Source organism: Vulpes lagopus, chromosome 21, assembly GCF_018345385.1.
Source record: "Vulpes lagopus strain Blue_001 chromosome 21, ASM1834538v1, whole genome shotgun sequence".
Taxonomy (NCBI): domain Eukaryota; kingdom Metazoa; phylum Chordata; class Mammalia; order Carnivora; family Canidae; genus Vulpes; species Vulpes lagopus.
The window spans coordinates 9,437,045-9,460,635 of NC_054844.1; the positions used below are offsets into that span (position 1 = coordinate 9,437,045).

General features: G+C 38.0%; 1 protein-coding gene and 1 non-coding gene across 3 annotated transcripts in view; both read right to left on the bottom strand.

The window, feature by feature from the left end:
* LOC121480455 lies at positions 1-191 on the bottom strand. The gene has a single exon (XR_005984974.1). It is a non-coding gene; the product is annotated as a U2 spliceosomal RNA (small nuclear RNA).
* A 2,521-nt stretch (positions 192-2,712) lies between these two features.
* LOC121480015 (pregnancy zone protein-like) overlaps positions 2,713-23,591 on the bottom strand; it is a 48,411-nt gene continuing 27,532 nt past the window's right edge. For both annotated transcript variants that reach the window (XM_041736242.1, XM_041736243.1), the window contains 20 exons: positions 22,141-22,246; positions 16,563-16,698; positions 15,940-16,168; positions 15,313-15,439; positions 14,974-15,095; positions 14,704-14,755; positions 12,459-12,542; positions 11,343-11,519; positions 10,963-11,050; positions 9,932-10,088; positions 9,473-9,547; positions 9,025-9,202; positions 8,193-8,413; positions 7,091-7,309; positions 6,789-6,919; positions 6,306-6,396; positions 5,474-5,542; positions 5,001-5,103; positions 3,911-3,952; positions 2,713-3,249 (listed from right to left, as the gene is read on the bottom strand). In XM_041736242.1, the coding sequence (XP_041592176.1) occupies positions 3,227-3,249; positions 3,911-3,952; positions 5,001-5,103; positions 5,474-5,542; positions 6,306-6,396; positions 6,789-6,919; positions 7,091-7,309; positions 8,193-8,413; positions 9,025-9,202; positions 9,473-9,547; positions 9,932-10,088; positions 10,963-11,050; positions 11,343-11,519; positions 12,459-12,542; positions 14,704-14,755; positions 14,974-15,095; positions 15,313-15,439; positions 15,940-16,168; positions 16,563-16,698; positions 22,141-22,246 (2,430 nt within the window). In that variant the 3' untranslated portion in view covers positions 2,713-3,226. The remainder of the gene's footprint in view (positions 3,250-3,910; positions 3,953-5,000; positions 5,104-5,473; positions 5,543-6,305; positions 6,397-6,788; positions 6,920-7,090; positions 7,310-8,192; positions 8,414-9,024; positions 9,203-9,472; positions 9,548-9,931; positions 10,089-10,962; positions 11,051-11,342; positions 11,520-12,458; positions 12,543-14,703; positions 14,756-14,973; positions 15,096-15,312; positions 15,440-15,939; positions 16,169-16,562; positions 16,699-22,140; positions 22,247-23,591) is intronic.

Sequence of the window (23,591 nt, forward strand, 5' to 3'; positions counted from 1 at the left end):
GGTGGGTGCACCGTTCCTGGAAGTACTGCAATACCAGGTCGATGCTTGGAGTGGATGGAGCAAGCTCCTATTCCATCTTCTAATTCCAAAAATCCATTTAATATGTTGTCCTCGGATAGAGGATGTATCAGATATTAAACTGATAAGAACAGATACTACACTTGATCTTAGCCAAAAGGCTGAGAAGCAATTGAATTATGTAATCTTATTATGTAATCTGATGAAGTCCCAATAGTTCATTTTTGCTTTTGTTTTTCTTGTCTTCATGGATGTATCTTGCAAGAAGTTGCTGTGGCCAAGTTCAAAAAGGGTGTTGCCTGTGTTCTCCTCTAGGATTTTGATGGAATCTTGTCTCACATTTAGATCTTTCATCCATTTTGAGTTATCTTTGTGTATGGTGAAAGAGAATGGTCCAGTTTCATTCTTCTGCATGTGGATGTCCAATTTTCCCAGCACCATTTATTGAAGAGACTCTTTTTTCCAGTGGATAGTCTTTCCTTCTTTGTCAAATATTAGTTGACCATAAAGTTGAGGGTCCACTTCTGGATTCTCTATTCTGTTCCATTGATCTATGTGTCTGTTTTTGTGCCAGTACCACACTGTCTTGAGGACCACAGCTTTGTAGTACAACCTGAAATCTGGCATTGTGATGCCCCCAGCTATGGTTTTCTTTTTTAAAATTCCCCAGGCTATTTGGGGTCTTTTCGGATTCCACACAAATCTTAAAATAATTTGTTCCAACTCTCTGAAGAAAGTCCAGGGTATTTTGATAGGGATTGCATTAAACGTGTAAATTGCCCTGGGTAACATTGACATTTTCACAATATTCATTATGCCAATCCATGAGCATGGAATATTTTTCCATCTCTTTGTGTCTTCCTCAATTTCTTTCAGAAGTGTTCTATAGTTTTTAGGGTATAGATCCTTTGGTTAGGTTTATTCCTAGGTATCTTATGCTTTTGGGTGCAATTGTAAATGGGATTGACTCCTTAATTTCTCTTTCTTCAGTCTCATTGTTAGTGTATAGAAATGCCATTGATTTCTGGGCATTGATTTTGTATCCTGCCACGCTACCAAATTGCTGTATGAGTTCTAGCAATCTTGGGGTAGAGGCTTTTGGGTTTTCTATGTAGAGTATCATGTCATCGGCGAAGAGGGAGAGTTTGACTTCTTCTTTGCCAATTTGAATGCCTTTAATGTCTTTTTGTTGTCTGATTGCTGAGGAGAGGACTTCCAGTACTATGTTGAATAGCAGTGGTGAGAGTGGACATCCCTGTCTTGTTCCTGATCTTAGGGGAAAGGCTCCCAGTGCTTCCCCATTGAGAATTATATTTGCTGTGGGCTCGTAGATGGCTTTTAAAATTTTTTTTTTATTATTTATTTATGAGAGTCATACAGAGAGAGAGAGAGAGAGAGAGAGAGGCAGAGACATAGGTAGAGGGAGAAGCAGGCTCCTTGCACTGGGAGCCTGACGTGGGATTCGATCCCGGGTCTCCAGGATCGCGCCCTGGGCCAAAGGCAGGCGCCAAACCGCTGCGCCACCCAGGGATCCCTCGTAGATGGCTTTTAAGGTGAAATATTCTCTTGCTTCAAATCTTTCAATGGTTTCTTTTTTTTTTTGAAAGATTTTATTTATTTATTCATGAGAGACACACACACACAGAGAAAGAGAGAGAGAGGGAGAGAGAGAGAGAGAGAGAGGGAGAAGCAGGCCCCCTGTGGGGAGCTTGACGCAAGACTTGATCCCAGGAACCCTGGATCATATCCTGAGCCAAAGCAGACGCTCCACCACTGAGCCACCCTCATTGGCATCCCTCTTTCAATGGTTTCTATCAACAAATGAAAAATATTGTTCTAGTATTTCATTATCTTGTAATCTTATTCTTGCACATATTTTTTAATTTGTCTCCGTGTATACATTGTTTTATGCTTTCAACTTAGCATACTATGTATATTCATGAAGTTAACCTTCAACTTTGTAGTTCAGTCCAAATTCAGAAAGTAAATCAAATTTAGAATTCACTTCATGTGACTTGAATAAATGAAAATAAAACTATATCTGAATAGGGAAGGCTAAATATTGTAAACTACTGATATTCATAATCATTATAACTTGATTTATATTCAGTGCAACACTAAACAGTACCCAGTATGATTATGGGGATAATTAACTTGATGAAAGATTTCAAAGTTTATTTTCAAAGAAAATAATAAACAGCATTGCAGGAAAAAAAAAAGATAAAAACAGAGAGTTGGGAGGAACCAGCCATAGTAGTTTCTTTTTTTAATTTTTCAAAGAAGATTTTATTCACTTATTTGAGAGAGAGACAGTGAGCATGAGGGGGTGGAGGGCAGAGGGAGAGGGATAAGTAGACTCCTTGCTGGGCAGGAAGCCTGATGGGGGGCTCAATCCCAAAACCCTGGGATTATGACCTGAGGCAAAGGCAGATACTTAACTGACTGAGACCCCCAGGGGCCCTGCCTTTAGTAGTTACTAAAACATTTTATTAAGCTAAAGAAAAGCAAATATTTTACTTGCAAAGAAACATATGCAGGACTTCATCACCCCAAAGATCTCTCTAAAGTTATCCCTTTATAGTCATGTCAATCTCCTCTTGCCTTACCATCCCTAATCCCTGAAAATCACTATTTTTTCTCATTTCTGTATTTTTTTTCATTTCAAGGCTGTTAAATAAAAAGAATAATACAGTATGATCTTGGAAATTGGCTTTATTTTCACCAGGCATAATATTTTTGAGATCCATTCAAATAGTTGTGTAGATCAACAGCTTGTTTCTTTTTATTGTTGAGTCTTATTCCATGGCATGAATGTACCACTAGTGTCACCATTCACATATTAGGGGACATTTTGATTGTTTCCAGTATTTGGAAACATTGTTATCTTTTGCCTATCTTCCTGTGGGTTACTTGAACATATTTTGGAATTCCATTTTGATTAATCTGTAGTGTTTTGAGCCAGTTTTTCATATAGCTTTTATAGTGTTTTTAAAAATACTGAGGGAAATAGATACATGTTTCAGAAGGGAAATATCACATTGATAAAAAAACAAAGGAAATGGTAGAAGTGTATATGTCATGAATTTATTCAACATATAAATTTTTTATATATCCAATTCCTGTCCCTTGTTTCTCTCACTATCTTCTCTCCTGATGAGTCCTTTGCAACTGGAGAAGGTCATTTGATAAGGTCCACAAGCTTCCATTTTTAAACAGTTCTGTGTTCAGATTCTAAACAGTAGAATAAAAGGTGGGGAAATTAGGAAAATTCTATCATCTACTAAAGGAATGATTTTTTCATATTTCAGTTGTGAATATTTGAACTTAATAGAATTTATTTTAAACGTTAAGTATGTTCTTGTTTTTTGTTTCCTATTTTAGAATGGAGAAGTGAATGTCTCATAGCAAGTGCTATACTGTCAAAGATGAACATTGATTTTCCTTTGCCTAAAGGAAAATCTTGTAGATCACATCTCTCATGCTGTGCTACATGGAAAATTACAGGGAAAGCTTTCCTTACCCTAACTAGTATAAGTTTAGAAACATCCTAAAAAGGTCATAGGTGATAAATATATCACCACTAGGGATAGACTATAAACTAAATATTAGATGATTTAGTTTTTATACGTGGCAAATTTCTGGGTTCATCTGCAAACGAGTCACCCCAGGCCCAGTAATTATACTTCACATGCATTCTTTTTTTTTCTTCACATGCATTCTTTTCCTACTGAGAAAGTCTATAATACATTTTAAATAGTTTAATTTCCTAAATGATACACCATGGGCTTTTATAATATGACAAGGATATGGTCAAGAAGCAAACTTATACAGACAACTGATGTTTTATTTATTTTCTTTATGTTGGCATTGGGCTTTACTGTTTATACTTTACCAGCACTGCAGGGATCCCTGTACTCTTCAATAGTGAATTCCTCTGAAATACAAAATGATAAGACAGCAAGGGTGAAGACATTCAGTAGTAGGCATATGAGCAAGTAATTACAAATATACTGTATAAGCTAGGAAAGAAAGTATAAAGACAATTATGGAGCCATTGAAAGCAAATGACTTCTGTACTAAACCATGCAGGACTGGTGGAGGGGACAGGAGGAGAATATTGGGCTTGGGGAATTCAAGAATTCAGGGGCAAGTTTCACTTTTATAGTGAAAGACTATCTATCTATAGGATAATGTATGGCCCACTCCATAGCTGTGTTCTCTTTATTGGAGAGTTAAACAACTTCCTCTCTGAACTCTTTCACACTCCAGGAAGGAGTCAAGTTTTAATAGGATCAGCTGCTAAGACACTGGTTTCTAGTTCAAAGTCATGAGCAAAAGGAAGAATTTACTGATATATTACAGTTTCCCAACTTTTGTGAGACTACTCAAGGCACAAGTCAAAATGAATCAAATTTGGAGCTCCCGGGTGGCTCAGTTGGCTAACTGTCTACTTTTGGCTTAGGTCATGATCTCAGGGTCCTGGAGTCAAGCCCCATGGTGGGCTCCCTGCTCAGCGTGGAGTCTGCTTCTCCCTCTCCCTCTACCCCTCCCCTCTGGTCATGTTCTTGCCAGTGCACACTCTCTTTCAAATAAATAAATAAATAAATAATAAATAAAATCTTTTAAAAACTGATCAGATTTTAAGTCTCATATCACAAATCAATATTCAGATGCTTTTTAGTTAGTGCTACTCTACTTATATTTCTGGAATAATTCAAACCAGAACAAACAACTTTATAGGAGAATTTAGAAAGAACTGATACTAATATTGCTTTATGATTGATCTAGAAGAATGCTTCTAAGACTAGTTTAGGAGGCACATGATTATCCAGTGTCTGTAAACTCACTTTCTCTTCCAGTGAAAGATTGTGGAATTTCGATTTAGTTAAGGTGAACTTTTACCAAGTTAGTCAGTTTTTTTCTTTCAAAGCACATCCTGACCCCAACACTGTCGTGCTGTACTCCCCTGGAATCTCACTCACCTGTCTCATAATAGTCATAGGCTTTTACAGTAGCTGGTTTTAAATTGTCAACTTGGATGTCTTGTTCCACTGAGAAGGAGAAACTCAGAGTTTGATTGGTTAGCTGGAGAGACAGGAAAATGGGATTGGAATCAAAGATTAACATCATGAATAGTTACCATCCTGTCTTCCTATGGTTTTATCAAATCTTATGGTTATGCTATCCATCTGCCCCAAAACCTATGGAAAGGATGGGACATTTTGAGACTGAGGTCATACACTCAGTGGCAGATACAAGGAGGACAAAAGAGATGATTTTATGAACAGTAAATTGTAGTAAATTGAGCCTCGTTGACTGGTCCAGTCTTCATTTCCCTCTATGGCTATTTTCTCTTCCCTCACCTATGTGTGTGTAAAACATTATCTGGAATCTGGATTGGTGTGTTGGAACCTCCAGCAGTTTTCTCAGGTCCAGCAGAGTCACAGAATCTTACCTCTTCAAAGTAAATCAGAACATGGTTGGTGCTCACTTCAGTCCTTTGAATCTGAGGCTTTTCTTGGAGCTGTTGGCCAAGAGGATAAGCCAGACATATGGATGAGGAAATTACCGGCTGAGAGCCCGTTTTATGTACTTATGATCTAACTGGTTGCTCAGAAACATCCAAACTGCTAATTGTGATTTCTTCAAGGTTAATAGCAATATTTATTAAACCCTTTTTCTATTGTCTATCATCTCTATCATCTATTTATACTTATGTATCTCTATGTATCATCTATGTGTACCTGTATCTGTCTGTCCAGCTGCTTATCATCTGTCAACTTACCATCTACCTATCCAATCTATCTCTAACATATATATTTTCATGCATATAAGAGAGAGCATTAGCATTTATATATATATATATATATATATATATATATATATATATGAAGGCTATATATATATATATAAAGAAACAAGGAAGAATATCATATATCATATATGTGTGTATATATGAGTATGTGAGATATATTTTTATATGATACATATGTGTATATTATATATTTTCCCTTCTTAAAATGTATGATAGGAAGATAATTCAGTACCTCTCCACATATTTAGATGTCTCAGGGCTTGCTGGAGCATTTTTAACCATGTCTATGATTTATGTCTTACACTGGAGACTGCATAACAGGGCTATCCACTATTAAAATAATGAAGACACTCTAGAGAAGTGAGTTTGAGGGAGTAAACCTCTTGAAAACCCAATCAGTGAAATAAAATTGACAAGCATAAATGTCAGCATTTATCATTGCTTTGCTATCCATAAGATATTTAAGGTTTACCTTTCTCACTGATGATTTCACAGGTATGAAGCCTGATACCATCTTCACGTCAACAATGACCATGTTGGAGCTTGATCGTTCCCCAGTATAACTATGAAGTCAAAGCATAGGGACAAGGTATTCAAACAAAATTCTTTGGAGTTCAACAAAGACAGAAATCCATCCCTCTTCTCTTTTATTTCTGGTGTTCCTGATCCTTAACTACCACTCAGCGTCCCCATCCATTCTATTTGTTCCGCTATGCTTGTTACAAAAACCCATTATTTTGAACTCACACTGCCAGTATGGCAACATCACACACTCAATGTTAAGGTTTTTTTCAGTAAGAGTGAAGATAATTTTCTTGTTAGTAAATTTTGCAAGAATTCCATATTCATATTCATATTCATATTCATATTCATATTCATATTGTGTGCCTTTGGACAATGCAGTTTCCCAGCAAAGGAAATAAATTTCTCCATATTAGGAGACATTAGGATTTACCTAATGTTGATGTGAATCTGGAATTTCCTGTGAGCGTCTACTCCATCACAATTCTTGGGGAAAGTATCAACCTTCAGATTGAAGGGAACTTTGCCTTCTTTCTTGGGCAGGATGTTGTATCTCAGGGATGTCTAAAACAAATTGAAAAAAATTTTTTTATCTTTGCATGCAAATAGTCTGTCTCTTCTAGATGATTCATATCTCTCCTTAGTTCATATTTCTTCTGCAACTTGGAGATTCATATGTAGTTCCTGAGACCTATTCTCTCATTTGCAGCATTCCCTAAATCCCAGAAGTCTCACCTGGAGGTACACACATCCTGACCCCGACACTGTTGTGCTGTACTCCCCTGGAATCTCTGGCAACCTGACTTCCTGTAGCAACAGGCGATTGGCATCGTGTACTTCAAATTTTTCGGAGAATGTCTCTGAAGACTTGACAGTGACTACAGTTGTTTTCTCCCTTTTACTGAAAGTTGCTGCTCCATATTTGGACAGGGCTTGGAGAGCTACCACTGTATCCTGAAAAAAGATGGGGCAGAAATCACAGGAGAGAAAGTAACAAAATCATACTAGATGTAAATCAGATCAACGGTATTTTCTCTGAGTTATTTCATGACAAACACAGCCCTCCCTGCTCTTAACCATAAACTACTCTATGTACTTGAGGGGAACATGAAAAAGTCTCCCCATTCAAATAGTTTATACATAATGGAGATTAGACTCAAACAGCTGACATAAACCAGAGGCTGTTTCAATAATTTATAAATTTATGTAACAATACACAATATTTGTTGTAAATATTCAGAGAAAGGAGAAGAAAGCAGAACTAGATTAGTAAGAGAAAACTTACTAATGAGACGGTAAATAAGAAGACTTACTGAAGAAGCTACCATGAAGAAGAAATAAAATTATGTATGTTTCATGAGAAAGGTTTATATGGATAGAAAGAGAGGCATCAGGAACTACCAGGGTGGGAAATATTATGTGGAGACAGAGAAAGGAGAGAGCCAATTCCAGAAAAAGGGTTGGGATTAGCCTCATTAGATAGGAGTATCCGTGTTTACTGGGGGAGAGGAAATATTTTGAATAACATGTTAGATAATTTTAGTCTTTGTATGAAGAAAAGATTTACTTTATCAGGAAATTAAGTTTATGAAATATTGCTTTAGGAAGATTGATCTATTTTATATTTGAGAGTTGATTAAAAAGAAAAGATATTAGCGACGGTACAGAGAACAGAGCAACAATGAATATATAAAATAATGAGGCTGGAATCTTTCCGGTGGTGGAGGAATGGAGAAAGTATGAATTAGAAAATATTATCCAATTATTCAATTCCTAGAATATAGTTGTGTTTATGTATTAATATATTTATTTTTCTTCCTAGCGTCTCTTCACAGACCTGAGTGGAAGAGAAGCCCCCGTTGGCGTTTTGTTGCTTGGTGATCCATTTCACAATACGTGAAGCCACAGACAGGTCTTCTGAAGATGGGGCAGGCCAAGCAGTAAGATAGGCAAGGAGCAGGTAAGAGGTCATCTCCACTTCAACTGAAGGAGCCCGGGGTTGATAGAATGTCGTAACTTCTTCAACTTTCCCAGGACGCTGCCAGTGGATTGAGTCCTCTTTGAAATGGAAAAGAATATGCTCTTAAATTTAAAGAATGGTTTAAAAATCTAATTCATGAATGATCATTACAATCAGAGCTCACCTGGTAAACTGATGTAAAAATATCACATAAATCTTTGCCAAAAAAGGAAATTAATTTTCTAGCAAATCACATTTTGTCTTTGTGTCTATTACATTTTTGTGTGATATTAGAAGTTGGGCTGTATAGTTTATAATGTGTGAACTGAAAAAATGATCCATGTTAGTAACAGAATTAAAGTGTTGGATCAATGATAATTGTTTTTTTTGTTAAAAATTTTTAAAAAAGATTTTATTTATTTATTCATGAGAGACACAGAGAGAGAGAGAGAGGCAGAGACATAGGCAGAGGGAGAAGTAGGCTCCCAGTAGGGAGCCTGATGCAGGACTTAATCCCAGAACCCTGGAATCATGATTTGAATCAAAGGCAGATGCACTGAGCCACCCAGGTGCCTCAGTGATAATTGTTCTTATCCTTATAATAATATAATATGATATGATATATGATATGATATAATCATGATGGATCTTCCTTCTTCTTTCAATCACTGGTGATTTTGGAGGTAAATTTTGCAATAGCAGCCCTTACCTTCTTTCACAGCATCTTTGTCTAGTGATTTAAGAAGCTCATTTCGCTTGACCTGGTTTCCTGCTAGGGCAAAGGCATAAGCCAATAATGCCTTCGTATAGACAAGACTTCCTTGGGCCTCTGAGATGGATCCCCAGGCACTTTCCAGGCAGAATAGAGCATTGCGGACAAGAGGGTGCTATAAGGAAGATAAAAAGAGATCTTTAGGTAGCAGAACCAGGCTAATGAATTGTTGGTAGGCTAATACCAGATTAAAAGGCACAATGTATCATGTAACATCATGGTTCTGACCAGAGAATAATTTCCTCTGCAGTTTCCAGAAGGATCTAGTCTTTTATGTTCCAGTGAAATATACCAAAATTAAATAACATAAAAACCGCACCTCATTTTACTCATAGTTTCAAGATTTGTATTCCTTGTGTTTGTGAGGGACTGTGCTGGTACATACAGTGACAGGCAGTGGCATCTCCAGCAGAGCAATGGTGATGTAGGCAGAGAGCGTCAATTCATCATCTACCCCACCCTGTAAAGATCAGAGGCAGAGATATTCAAACACTTCAATATTCATTAGCCGGAGTTGGCTAATTCTACTTTCCCCCTGCACACTCCTCACCAGAAAGCATTTTTTCTTGTGCAACATTATTGATTTTTCCCTCTTTCTCCTCCACCCGAAAATTCTTGAATCTGTCTCACATCATTTCCTCTCACTTTCAGTAATATATTAGGGTTTTTGCATGCGGTTTTATAATTCAATAAATAACTACTAATTTATTGTCAGATTTCAGAAGCTTTAGAGATTACCATCCTTCCTCAAAGCTATGTCGCCAAGACGTGAAGAATCAACAGGTGTATCTTTGCTCTTACACCTCACTATTTTCAGGGACCAGAACAAAATTAATGGCACCACCTTAATAGCATTGTTTAGTAGTGATCCAGAGCGTTGGAAACAACCATTTTCCTTCTGTCTTTGTGAGAGCCAGGTGAGGGAACTCGTGATGTGTGACATCTCCACAAAAATGTGTGACCGGGCTTGAGCAAAAGACTTGAGCACAAATGCAGTGAGCCTGTCCAGCACAGAAGAGACAGATGTGAGGACCATCTCACATTTAAAGCTCACTTTGGACAACTAGTGAGCTAATATACAAAGCACTTCTTAGCTTAGTGCTCTTCTCTCAGTCATTGGTCTTTGCCATCCAGTAGAGGAAATTCTTGGGAAGAATTGGTGGGGAAATGACATTTATCCCCTAAATATTCATTTGTTTGTCCAGCAAATATGAGCGTCTTTTAAAAAATCTTAACTTTATTGGTTTCTACAGAATTAATGCCTTTTACTCTTTTTTTCTCTCATGAAATGTTTGTTTGGAGCCTCCAAACCTTTCCATCACCCAAAATGCCAACTCCTGAATGATTTGATTTAATTTTATTATTTATTTATTTATTTATTTATTTATTTATTTATTTATTTTTTAAAGATGCTATTTATTATTTGTGAGAGACATTAAGAGAGAGGCAGAGGGAGAAACAGGCTCTAGAGTGGGGAGCCTGATGTGGGCCTCAATCCCAGGACCTCCGGGATCATGACCTGAGCCAAAGGCAGATGCTCAACCACTGAGCCACCCAGATGCCCTCCTGAATGATTTTAATATCATCACAGTCTCTTTCTGTCCTTTCCCTTAATGCACAATATAGAAGCTTCTCTTACTACCATTTCACATTATAACACTTTCTGCCTTATATTTTCATTTCGAGCAATCTTTATTTTCCTGCTATTTACTGTGCTCCCACAGCTGGTGTGTATTCATACACAAAATGGTGATATTACACAGTAGAATGACAGACATATGGATTTTTAAAGGATAACACATTTCCATGAAAGACCTTTCCAGAATTCCAGATTAGAATGGACCCATAGCAAACATATGGAAACAACGATCTTACCAAGTGTTTCCCTGACTTCTTCCATCATGGTCCCCAAAGGTGCTGTATGAACCATCACTGTGCTTATAATTCAACTGCCTTTGGTACCCTAAAGAGGAAGTATTCATAGATTTATGAAATAGCAGAGACTTTGGAGAATTAATCAGTTTTTTCCCTAAAAACTTGGTTAGGAATCATAGGAAGGAAAACTATTATTTTATTAAGATGTCTCCATGGCTTGATAATGCCATTGAATTTCCTGGCAGTAGAGTCAGACATTTTATTGGCTATGGAAGCAACAGTGATTATGAAATCTTAACCAAACAGATGTTGATTTGAGGTCACTGAAAGAGATATTTAGGGAATCAATTAAGATTTCTCTTTTTGGAGTTATCTCTCACCACTGATGAGGTAGTTGATGGCTTTGGACTTGATAGTCTCTGTCAGTTGTCGTGTCTCATTCAGGTAGTTCAGAACATAGATGTTAGGGACGAATAGGACCATATTTTGCTCTCCACAACCATATGGCATCCGGAGAAGATTCTGAAGATTTTGCATTGCAGAGCCTAGAATGTCACCTGGGGAATGAAAGATATTAAAAAATCAGAGGAGGGGTACCTGGGTGGCTCAGTCAGTTAAGTGTCCAAATCTTGGTTTCCGGGATGCCTGGGTGGCTCAGCAGTTGAGCGTCTGCCTTGGGCTCAGGGCGTGATCCCAGAGTCCCAGGATCGAGTCCCATATCAGGCTTCCTGCATGGAGCCTGCTTCTCCCTCTGCCTCTCTCTCTCTCTCTCTCTCTCTCTCTCTCTGTGTATCTCTCATGAATAAATAAATAAAATCTTAAAAAAAAATCTTGGTTTCCACTCAGGTCATGATCTCATGAGTGCAGGATCCAGCCCTGAGTTGGGCTCTGTGCTCAGTGGGGAGTCTGCTTGAGGATTCTCTCCCTCTGTCTTTGTCCCTCCCCCCACTCCCTAGTTTGAGCTCTCTAAAATAATAAATTAATCTTTAAAAAAATCAGAGCTGGTTTCTGTTGGGATAGGAAGATAGATTACTAGCTAAATGAGAGGTCAAATCACTTATGGAGGGAAGGACAAGAGTGTAAGAGGTGAAGAGAAACAGGAAATAGAAAGGATAGAAAAAAGTGGGAAAAATAAAGTTGATGATTCCAGGATGGGAAAAATAATGGCAGGGCACATCTTTTCTGATGAACTGCATGTCTGGGAAAAGCTAACTGTTTTCAAAACTATTAGGAAGCATCATCACCTAGTCTAACTCTTGAAGATGAGGGCAGAGAGGGGTGACCCTTCTTATTCCTTCAAGTATGTCAAGGTAGAATAAATAGCACAACATCTATCCAACCCCCTTTCTGACTAATATACAAAGCAATTCTTAGCTTAGTGCTCTTTCTCTCAATCCAGTGCCTACACCCGAAGTCTTCATTAACCGTGGATGGTGAGGCTACATGCACTAGAATAATGAGATGGACAGCTGCTTGCCTTGGGCTGGCCGACTCACCCAAAACCGAATATGTCGCCCTGGCAGATCCTTCAACCACATCTGAAGGAACTTTTAGTGACAACTTTTCAGGTACATCAGTTTCTAATGAAAGAAGACAAAGATATATAAGAGAGGGAAAAAGAATGAGAGAAATGTTCTATTTTTTTTTATTTTTCCCCCTTGTTGATCAAATTCCAACCTGTCATTTTTCTTGACTATTCTATAATAATGTAACCCAAGTTACATTATTTGATGTAACCTAAGTTTCTCCTAAAGTCATGATTCATGTCAGTTAAGTTCATAATAATATATGTTTGTGCTAAATTTTTATAGATTTCCTTACAGTAAATAAGCATATACCTTATGTTATGCTTATTTCTTTTCCTTCATTGTTTATGTCAATATTTATTATTAGTGTTTTTTAAAAATAATGTTCCTGGGGTGCCTGGGTGGCTCAGTCTGTTAAGTGTCTGCCTTTGGCTTAGGTCATGATCCCAGGATCCTGGGATTGAGCCTCACATCAGGTTCCCTCCTCAGGGGGCTCCTACTTCTTTTACTATCTCTCTTTCTCAAGTAAATAAATAAAAATAAAATCTTAAAAAAAACCACTCATGTCATAAATACGTATTAAGTGCATACTGTATGCCAGGTTCTGTTTTAAGTGCAATGATAAAACAATTTTCAAAAAAATTTCCTGAATTCCTAGAATTTTTATTTTAATGGGAGTAATAAAATAACAAATAAATATTTATTATGATAGATGTTAGAGATATAGTTCTACAGAGCAATATATAGTTCTATATAGTAATAATATAGCTCTATAGAGAAAATTAAAGCAGAGAGTTAATATGGGTGAGCTAGTATGACAAAATAAATCAGGAAGTATAGGGTGTGGGAATCGGGCTCCCCTCTTTGATAAAACAAAATCATAGGTGATTGAAGACTTCGTATGTGTCAAGGAGTAAGATTTATAGATATCTGGGGGAAAAGACTTCTAAAAAGAAGGAACAAAAAGTGAAAATACTCCAGAAATTTGAGCATACTGGTTGTGTTGCAAGACCACACTAGGAGTCCACTGTGGCCAGAGGAGGGTGAGGGAGAAAGTAACAGGATATGAAGTTATGGCAGTAGCAAGGCTTTGGATGGGACATTGAAGATATAGGCTCTAACTTTCAGGTCATGGGAAACTCTTGGAAGATTTGAACAGAAGAGCCACATGATCTGACATGTGCTTTAAATGATCCCTCTTGCTGTACAGGATCAAGGGAAGATGACCAGGAGATCAGTTAGGAGATTTTTGAGATGATCCAGGAGCGGAAAAACTAGAGTAGAAGTGGACTTGGTAAGAAATGGGAAGATTCTGGATATAATGTGAAGGTGGAGCTAATTAGATTTGAAAATAGTTTGGTTGTGGAGTCTAAGAGAAAGAACATAATAAAGGGTGACTACAAAGATTTTATCTAAAGTAAGTAGAAAAAAATGGAATTTCCATAATCTGAGATGGAGAAAACCATAGGAGGAGTGGGCCTGTGGAGACCAGCAGAAGTGTAGTTTTGAACATGCTGGTTTTGAGATTCCTATTAGCCTCTAGGCCTGTTAGTGCAGATGATTAGTGGGCAACTGAATAAACGAGTTTGAGTTAGGAAAAGGGCATGGACCCAAGTAGTACATTTTGTTGTCTCCAGTACAAAGTTATTCGTTCAAGTTCTGTGACTAAATGAGATTATCAGGGGATGCTGATAGAGAAGAGAGATCTGCACACTGAGCATCATCCCAAGATGATTCTAGATGGTGCAGAGTGAAACATTTTAAGGATAATTTTTATATGATTATATTAATGGTATTAATAAAACATTGGTTTCCTATATATGTTATTGACCTGAAGTTCTTCTTCAAGTAACTTACATAAGTTAAACTTGAGTATCCTTAAACTATTAATTGAATAATAAATAGTACTATTGCCACACAGATATTTTAACACTTTGAAAATTGTTTAGGAAGAAGCTTGAGTGTTGGAAAGAATCCTGTTCTACGGTCATCAGCTTTAGTTCTCATTGTTAGTCAGGAGCTTTTAGATAAGTTTTTTTACTTCTTTAAGCCTTCATCAGGAAAAAATTGTTCTGAATCAAAGATTTTTAGATTTGCACATGGGAGAGTATGCTAATTTTTTTCCAGAGGAAAATATACCCCCAAATAGCATTCTGCCACTATCCACTTTGGCAAGTGGCTTAACATGAGAATTTTGTTTGTTTTTGATACTCACCTGCTGCACAGAGGAGTGTGTTGAAAGTTTCCTCCTTTTCTATTCCTTCAGGCTTTATATTGAAAAAAAAAAGGTGAAAAAGTAAGGTAATACTGAATATATAGGAAAAACATCAACCACTTTAAAGTGGAAGAGAAAATGTTAGTAAGAAACTGAGTTGTAGACACATCTATATTTTTGGGAAATGAAATGTGATTGTCCCAGACATAGTGGGTAATGCTATATAATATGATAAGGCCCCTGAGAGTCAGAGAAAGTATACCTGCATACCTCAACTAATAAGGGCTTGACTACAGTATCCTTCTGTCCAAGTTCTGGGACTCTTGGCACCTCATTGCCACACAATTCCTGAGACTGCAAGGCTTCCACAGTAGCTGTGAAATTCATCTTTCCTGGGGAATAAGATTCTTAAGGAGTTAAACAGTGATTCCATATTGCATGGCTTGCCTTTTGAAGATATATTATATATATATAGTTATGTATATATAAAATTTCTTTCAGCTCATCATTGTTGAAGGAAGAGAAAAAAAAAAGCACGTATCTGGGTCATAGTGGAAAAAAATCATTACAACATAGGAAGTAGGATTTGTTAACAACTTTACCACTTACCCAGTGACTTTGGGGTCACAGCCCAGAACATAGTTTTCTGGCGATTTCCACAGATACAGGGAGTTTCTTCGTTCTTTCTCACTAGGTCAGCCGATTTGTCAGGAGAGGCTTCCAGCTGCACACTGACCTGTCCCCCACACCCACCCACAAATCTGAGAAAGAACACAGGCAGAGGGACAGTAACAGGGGAAAGGAGCTTCAAAGGACAATGTGAACCAACTGAGAGGCTTCGAGGAATTGTTCAAATGAGGTAAATCCTGTCCCACGCTTTGTAGTATAGCTGTTACCCATAGGAAACTGAAAAGCCAATGAAATTGAGATATTCCCAGGGCTTAGGCTTTCATGCCAACACAAGGAGGACATGTATGCTTTAGTCAGAGTGAAAAAAAATAATAAGGTAATCAGGTGGCTGTTAATGTCTGAATTTAGGAAACAGCCCTCAGTGAATATGACCTTATCACCTTGGATCAATCAGGGAGCTTTGCTCTTAACACCTATTCCATTCCCCAGTTTGGCTACAGCATTCTTCAGCTACCATCCCTGGGAGATGACCCAGGAGATCCAGATATTAAGTGGCGGTCATGTGTCTTCTTTGCACTTTGCTCGCTCCCAGAGGAGTGTCCTTACCCGAATGCAGTGGGACAAATAGTTGAACACGGTTGCTTTGAGTGTGAAGGCTTCTCCTCGCACCACAGAGTAGGGAAGAGTGAGTTCCAGGAAAAAAGGCTGGAACACTTGAAGAGAGATGGTGGGGGAGAGGCCTAGCCCTGTCGTTTCCGACAAGCAGAGGGCACTGGCCTTCCACTCTGTGATGGTGTCAGGGACCTTCACTGCCAGCTCACTTCTACCTGATAAACTAGAGGAGGGAAAGAGAGGGAGACTTGTGAGTCAGCATTTTTTTTTTTTTTTTTTTTTTAGCACAGACCCTAGCTGATTATGGAGCTTGGTAACCTAGTCACCTAGTGTGGTCAACACTAAACCTGATACAAGGTTGGGCACTTCTAGCAAAGTCTCTGAAAGTTCACCCTTTCCTTTTAGGGGCAAAGGTAGTCTCCTACTTTCCATGATTTTAGACCTATCAGGACCAAATTAGGAAAAAACTGCATTTTAAGCTCTGAGATCAATGAACTATGAACCTAAATGTTTACCAGGAAGAAGTGGAGCAGAACCAAAAGGCTGAGGAACACCAGAATCATAGAGGATGGGTCGCATCTTCTCCTGAACTAAATTCTGGGCAATACACAACTTACTCGACTGGTACCAAGTCCCAGATCCAGGTCTCAGGGAAGTACTTCCGCACTGTCTCTTTCACTTCCACGGCTAGAGAACTGTGTCTCATGACCACCGGATAAACTGCTCCTGCACTACCACGTGCTAGAGGCAGGACTGTGGAAAGACAGTACAAAGGGCCCAATGTAAACCTCATTTTTATCATGAGTTGCTTAGAGTTGCCTAATTTCTCAAATAGAATAAGGTCATTTGCTCAGGGAAGGTTTATTATTGGAACAACTTAACACACCAGCTTGTTACTTTGTACATTTATCTGTTCTGTCCTCTAGGAAAGCTAATCCTCTTCTTCAAAGAGTCTGGACATAAATGTATTTTTCTCAACAAGAACCATATGATCCTTTCAATAGATACAGAGAAAGCATTTGACGAAATACAGCATCCATTCCTGATCAAAACTCTTCAGAGTGTAGGGATAGAGGGAACATTTCTCAACATCTTAAAAGCCATCTACGAAAAGCCCACAGCAAATATCATTCTCAATGGGGAAGCACTGGGAGCCTTTCCCCTAAGATCAGGAACAAGACAGGGATGTCCACTCTCACCACTGCTATTCAACCTAGTACTGGAAGTCCTCGCCTCAGCAATCAGGCAACAAAAAGAAATAAAGGGCATTCAAATTGGCAAAGAAGAAGTCAAACTCTCCCTCTTCACCGATGACATGATACTCTACATAGAAAACCCAAAAGACTCCACCCCAAGATTGCTAGAACTCATACAGCAATTTGGCAGTGTGGCAGGATACAAAATCAATGCCCAGAAGTCAGTGGCATTTCTATACACTAACAATGAGACTGAAGAAAGAGAAATTAAGGAGTCAATCCCATTTACAATGGCACCCAAACTCTAAGATACCTAGGAATAAACCTAACCAAAGAGGTAAAGGATCTATACCCTAAAAACTATAGAACACTTCTGAAAGAAATTGAGGAAGACACAAAGAGATGCTCATGGATTGGCAGAATTAATATTGTGAAAATGTCAATGTTTCCCAGGGCAATTTACACGTTTAATGCAATCCCTATCAAAATACCATGGACTTTCTTCAGAGAGTTGGAACAAATTATTTTAAGATTTGTGTGGAATCCGAAAAGACCCCAAATAGCCAGGGGGAATTTTAAAAAAGAAAACCATAGCTGGGGGCATCACAATGCCAGATTTCAGGTTGTACTACAAAGCTGTCGTCATCAAGATAGTGTGGTACTGGCACAAAAACAGACACATAGATCAACGGAACAGAATAGAGAATCCAGAAGTGGACCCTAAACTTTATGGTCAACTAATATTCAATAAAGGAGGAAAGACTATCCACTGGAAGAAAGACAGTCTCTTCAATAAATGGTGCTGGGAAAATTGGACATCCACATGCAGAAGAATGAAACTAGACCACTCTCTTGTACCATACACAAAGATAAACTCAAATTGGATGAAAGATCTAAATATGAGACAAGAGTCCATCAAAATCCTAGAGGAGAACACAGGCAACACCCTTTTTGAACTTGGCCACAGTAACTTCTTGCAAGATACATCCACGAAGGCAAAAGAAACAAAAGCAAAAATGAACTATTGGGACTTCATCAACATAAGAAGCTTTTGCACAGCAAAGGATACAGTCAACAAAACTAAAAGACAACCTACAGAATGGGAGAAGATATTTGCAAATGACATATCAGATAAAGGGCTAGTTTCCAAAATCTATAAAGAACTTATTAAACTCAACACCAAAGAAACAAACAATCCAATCATGAAATGGACAAAAGACATAAAGAGAAATCTCACAGAGGAACATAGACATGGCCAACAAGCACATGAGAAAATACTCCGCATCACTGGCCATCAGGGAAATACAAATCAAAACCACAGTGAGATACCACCTCACACCAGTGAGAATGGGGAACATTAACAAGGCAGGAAACAACAAATGTTGGAGAGGATGTGGAGAAAGGGGAACCCTCTTACACTGTTGGTGGGAAAGTGAACTGGTGCAGCCACTCTGGAAAACTGTGGAGGTACCTCAAAGAGTTAAAAATAGACCTGCCCTACGACCCAGCAATTGCACTGCTGGGGATTTACCCCAAAGATTCAGATGCAATGAAACGTCGGGACACCTGCACCCCGATGTTTCTATCAGCAATGGCCACAATAGCCAAACTGTGGAAGGAGCCTCGGTGTCCATCGAAAGATGAATGGATAAAGAAGATGTGGTCTATGTATACAATGGAATATTACTCAGCCATTAGAAACGACAAATACCCACCATTTGCTTCGACATGGATGGAACTGGAAGGTATTATGTTGAGTGAAATAAGTCAATCGGAGAAGGACAAACATGTTCTCATTCATTTGGGGAATATAAAATATAGTGAAAGGGAATAAAGGGGAAAGGAGAAAAAATAAGTGGGAAATATCAGAAAGGGAGACAGTACATGAAAGACTCCTAACGCTGGGAAATGAACTAGGGGTGGTGGAAGGCGAGGTGGGCGGGGGGTGGGGGTGACTGGGTGACGAGCACTGAGGTGGTCACTTGACGGGATGAGCACTGGGTGTTATTCTATATGTTGACAAATTGAACAGCAATAAAAAATAAATTTATAAAAAATGTATTTTTATCTATACATGAAAACAATTGTAGCTCTCTATAAGCTGATTATTCAATGGGTAAAGGAAAGAATAAAGAGTAATTTAATGCACCAAATGCTGCTTTAACGCTGAAAGCACGTGATCTCCATTTGCAGTGAGAATCAAACAAGAAGAATGAAGAGTAGCTACAGCAAGAGGATTTCTGAAATGCTTTTTTATTTTACAATGAATAAGATATGGACACAAACCCTAGGAAACAGTTAAGTATGTGTTATAGAGAGTAGAGATTCAGCAAAGGACCAAAAGTGAAGTTTAGATTAGCCAGAGAAGACTTCACCAAAGTAGACTTTTAGATGATCATTGAAGAATGAGAATCAGAGGAACATGGAATAGGTATTTGATGGAAATGGCTTAACGAATACACACACCGAAGTCAGAAAGGATGCTCCATAGGGAAAATGGAGTAGGATGTCTATTTTAGGGCTGTGTTGAGGAAATAGTAGGTGTAATTATATAATGAAACACCTTGAAGATTAGGGCAAATAAATTAGATCCTTTAAAGTAGGAGTTAGCTTGATTTAAAAATAACAATACTTCAGAGATCAAAAGATATATAAAGATTACAGGTATAAATATATAAATATAAATGTGATAAATATATACATTTATATTTTATATACATATATAAAATAATAACATGGGACATTCTTTTTTCAAACCTCAAGGACAGTAATTTTATGAATTCTGGAAATAGTGACTGTCTATGAAAAATAAGTGACGTGATAAAAGCAAAGTTTAAGGGTGATGACACCTTTCACAGTATTGAGGACAGATTGAAGTGGAAAAGGACTGGAGGCAAGAAAGGTAAGTTAGGATGGTTTTTATTTATATTTTATTTTTTTTAGGATGGTTTTTAAAATCATTTCTTTATGAAATAATGAGGCACAAGACTAAGCTGGTGTTACTGAGAATAGAAAGGAAAGAATGGATAGGTGATAAATACAACTGCAAAATTTGCATAGAGCCTTACAGATTATGTGATAAGAATGTAATGATGGGGGCCCATGGGTGGCGCAATTGGTTAAACGTCCCACTCTTGGTTATCGCTCTGCTCAGGTTGTGATCTCAGGGTTGGGATTGAGGAGTGAGGAGTCTGCTTCTCCCTCTCCCTCTACTCCTCCCCCTGCTCACATGGGCCTCCTCTTTTTCTCTGTCTCTTTCTCACAAATAAGTAAATAAATCTTTAAAAGAAAAAAGGAATGCAATGAAGGTACTCTGTTTTCAGGTTTTCTTGATCATTCTATGACCATGTTTTCTCTTAGGATTGACAAGAAAATACCTACTTGGTATTAAGAGGAATATGAACATAAAGTAATAGTGCTTTACAATTTTTTTAAAAAACATACTATTCATGGAATCATAATTCTATTTTCTTCATCTATGCTCACATATATGCTCAGTGACTTTATCACTCTTAATTTAGGTTCGAAGAAATTGAGCCTTTGATAGCTTATGAGTCTGTGAATTTTTGAAGTTCCATATATCCTACCATGTTGGAGTATAATGAGAATATGTCCCTTTACTCTTAGCACAGTGCTCTTTTTCCATACACAGAATTTTCTTTTCTTTTTTAAAAGAAAAACTTATATTTATTTATTTATTTATTTATTTGAGACACAAAGAGAAAGGCAGAGACATAGGCAGAGAGAGAAGCAGCCTCTATGCAGGGAGCCTGATGTAGGACTCTATCCCGGGACCCTGGGATCATGCCCCGAGCCAAAGGCAGATGCTCAACTGCTGAGCCACTCAGGTGCCCCTGTACACAAAATTTTCTTTCTGTTAAGGGAATATTCTTAGTTACTTCTCTGTTGTCAACTAGAACTTTATTCTTTGTCTTCTTTGGTAACTAATTTCTACTGTGTTAAAATATGTGTTTATTTTTAAGAAACACTTTTTACAGCACATTTTTTATTAGGAAGTAGGATTAGTAGTTATACAAACATGCAGTGAGAGACTTCTCTCTAGGCCTGACAGAAACAGAAAAGAATACTCAGAATCTTTCCAACTTTCCCTCATTTCCCTTTCCAGATACACTTGAAATACACAAGGAGACTAGTAGTATATCTGCTGAAAGTTGGATTATTCTATTTTGTCCAATATGTCAAAATCACTTTGGTTTTCTCTCTCTTTTTTTTTTTTTTAAACATTTATTTATTTACTCAGAGAGAGAGGCAGAGACACAAGCAGGCTCCATGCAGGAAGCCTGATGTGGGACTCGATCCTGGGTCTCCAGGATCACACCCCAGGCTGCAGGCAGCACTAAACAGCTGCACCACCAGGGCTGCCCTCACTTTGGTTTTCATAAAAGAATGTGACACAGACAATTCGTGTCCTTCACATTTCTCAGCCTCCTTTGCAGTAAGGACAGATGTAATATATGCCACTTGCACAGCTGGCCAAAAAAGGCCTGTGCAAACCAACTCCTTTCCCATGATCTTAATTGTTGCATTGGAGATGGAGTCACAAGATGAAAGCAGAATGGATATCCCTGACTCACTGTTTGGCAAGAAGCTGCTCTGGACAGCTACTGGACTCAAAAAGCAGTTTTATGTGAGCAAAAAATAAACTGTTATATGCTTAGCCACTGAGATTCGGGGTTTCTTTGTTACTGTAGTACAGTTTCTCTTATCCTGACCAATTTAGGTGTTGAAACCACCTTGGATAAGAAGGACTTGAAATAGCGACTATTGAAGGCTAAGTCAAAAAGGCAGTCAAATTTGATTTCAGACAGAGACAGTAAAAAAGAAACAATAATCTTTTTAAAGGTCCTATTTTTTTGGGGGGGGGGTGGAGATGTTATTTGGGGGAAAATTTACTAAGAAATCACTCCAGAGTCATCACATTCAATACACAGAAAAACATCATTTTTTCCCATTATCCTACCTGGCAAATAAATCTCACCGTTAATTCCTGCATGGGCCATAGGCACTCCCGGATACGGCTGTGGCAACTGACAAAAATTCGGCTTGTGGATTTTTGAGTTGGTAAAAATATATAATCCTGCGGACTGGATGAAAATGAATGATTAAAGCATATTGGCAATCCAATCGTAAGAGTGGAATATTGTCTTACATTTGTACTGTAAGAGGCCAAGAGCAGGCTGCCCCAAAATGAACCACATGGCATATTGATTTTTTGGAATTGAAGCTACTTGAGAAACAGTTGGTACTAGGACACTAAGTCCCTCCTCTGTCCTTTCAGAGCAGGAAACACACCCCCCTGTGAGAAATACCCTCCCTGTAGTAAGAATGAAAAAAAAAATTCCTTATCAGCAGAGATAGAAACTTTAAAGCCAAGAAAGCTATAGAAACGAACCCTGTTATTTTTTTTCTAATCTATGACCTCAGCCCAAATTCCATTTAGAATTCTAGAGTTCCCAACATCTGCTTTCCTTATCCTGTCAATTTCTCACAAATGTATTTGTCTTTGTCTAAAAAGTGTGAGAACTGCTTGTTCATTTCTCTAGGTCTCAATTTCATTATTGGGCTTGCATGAGTACATAAAATTGTTTTTTTCTCTACTTAATCTGTCTCATGGAAATTTAATTCTTAGTTCAGCTGGAAGACCCTGAGGAAGAATATTTCCTTCCTGACACTATTATACTTTCATCATTATTATGTACTGAGTTCATAAGATCTTCATGAAAATGCCACACAATAGGGAAGAGACCTATTTTTTTTTAATTAACTTTTATTGGTGTTCAATTTACCAACATACAGAAAAACACCCAGTGCTCATCCCGTCAAGTGTCCACCTCAGTGCCCGTCACCCATTCCCCTCCAACACCCATCCTCCTCCCCTTCGAGACCTATTTTTAAAATATGAAAACAGTCACAGAAAGTCCAGTTCACCCAGTTAGTGAAGAGAAGTTGGGATTCGAACTCATGTCTTCTGATTCCTATTTCTGAATTTTGTGTGCTATATGCTGATGCCCCTTTAATTATCTTTTGCATCAAAGAAACTAAATATTTTACACTTGGATGTTTATGCTTCCTTTCTTTTCTCCCTTCAAACAAATATAATGTGGGTGTGCCGGTGTGTGTCTGTGTGTGTAAGTCATGGTCTTACGGCACAGAGTACTTTTTTTGTTTCTTTTCATTTGAAATTATAGGGTTGCATAGTGGAGATTTTTCTTCACAATCCTAGTAAACTTTGCTTTCTTTATGTTTTGTTGGAAAATATGCCTTTCCCTGAATCTCTGTGCTCAACTCAGCTCTTTCATAATTTATTCTTATTTCTTTTTCTCCCTTTCTTTTAAGTATCTTGAATCTTTGTATCCAAAACAGACATGCAGATGCCTGCAGTCACCTGGTTCCTACAACCCACCTGGTCTCAGCTGCCTTTTTTTTTTT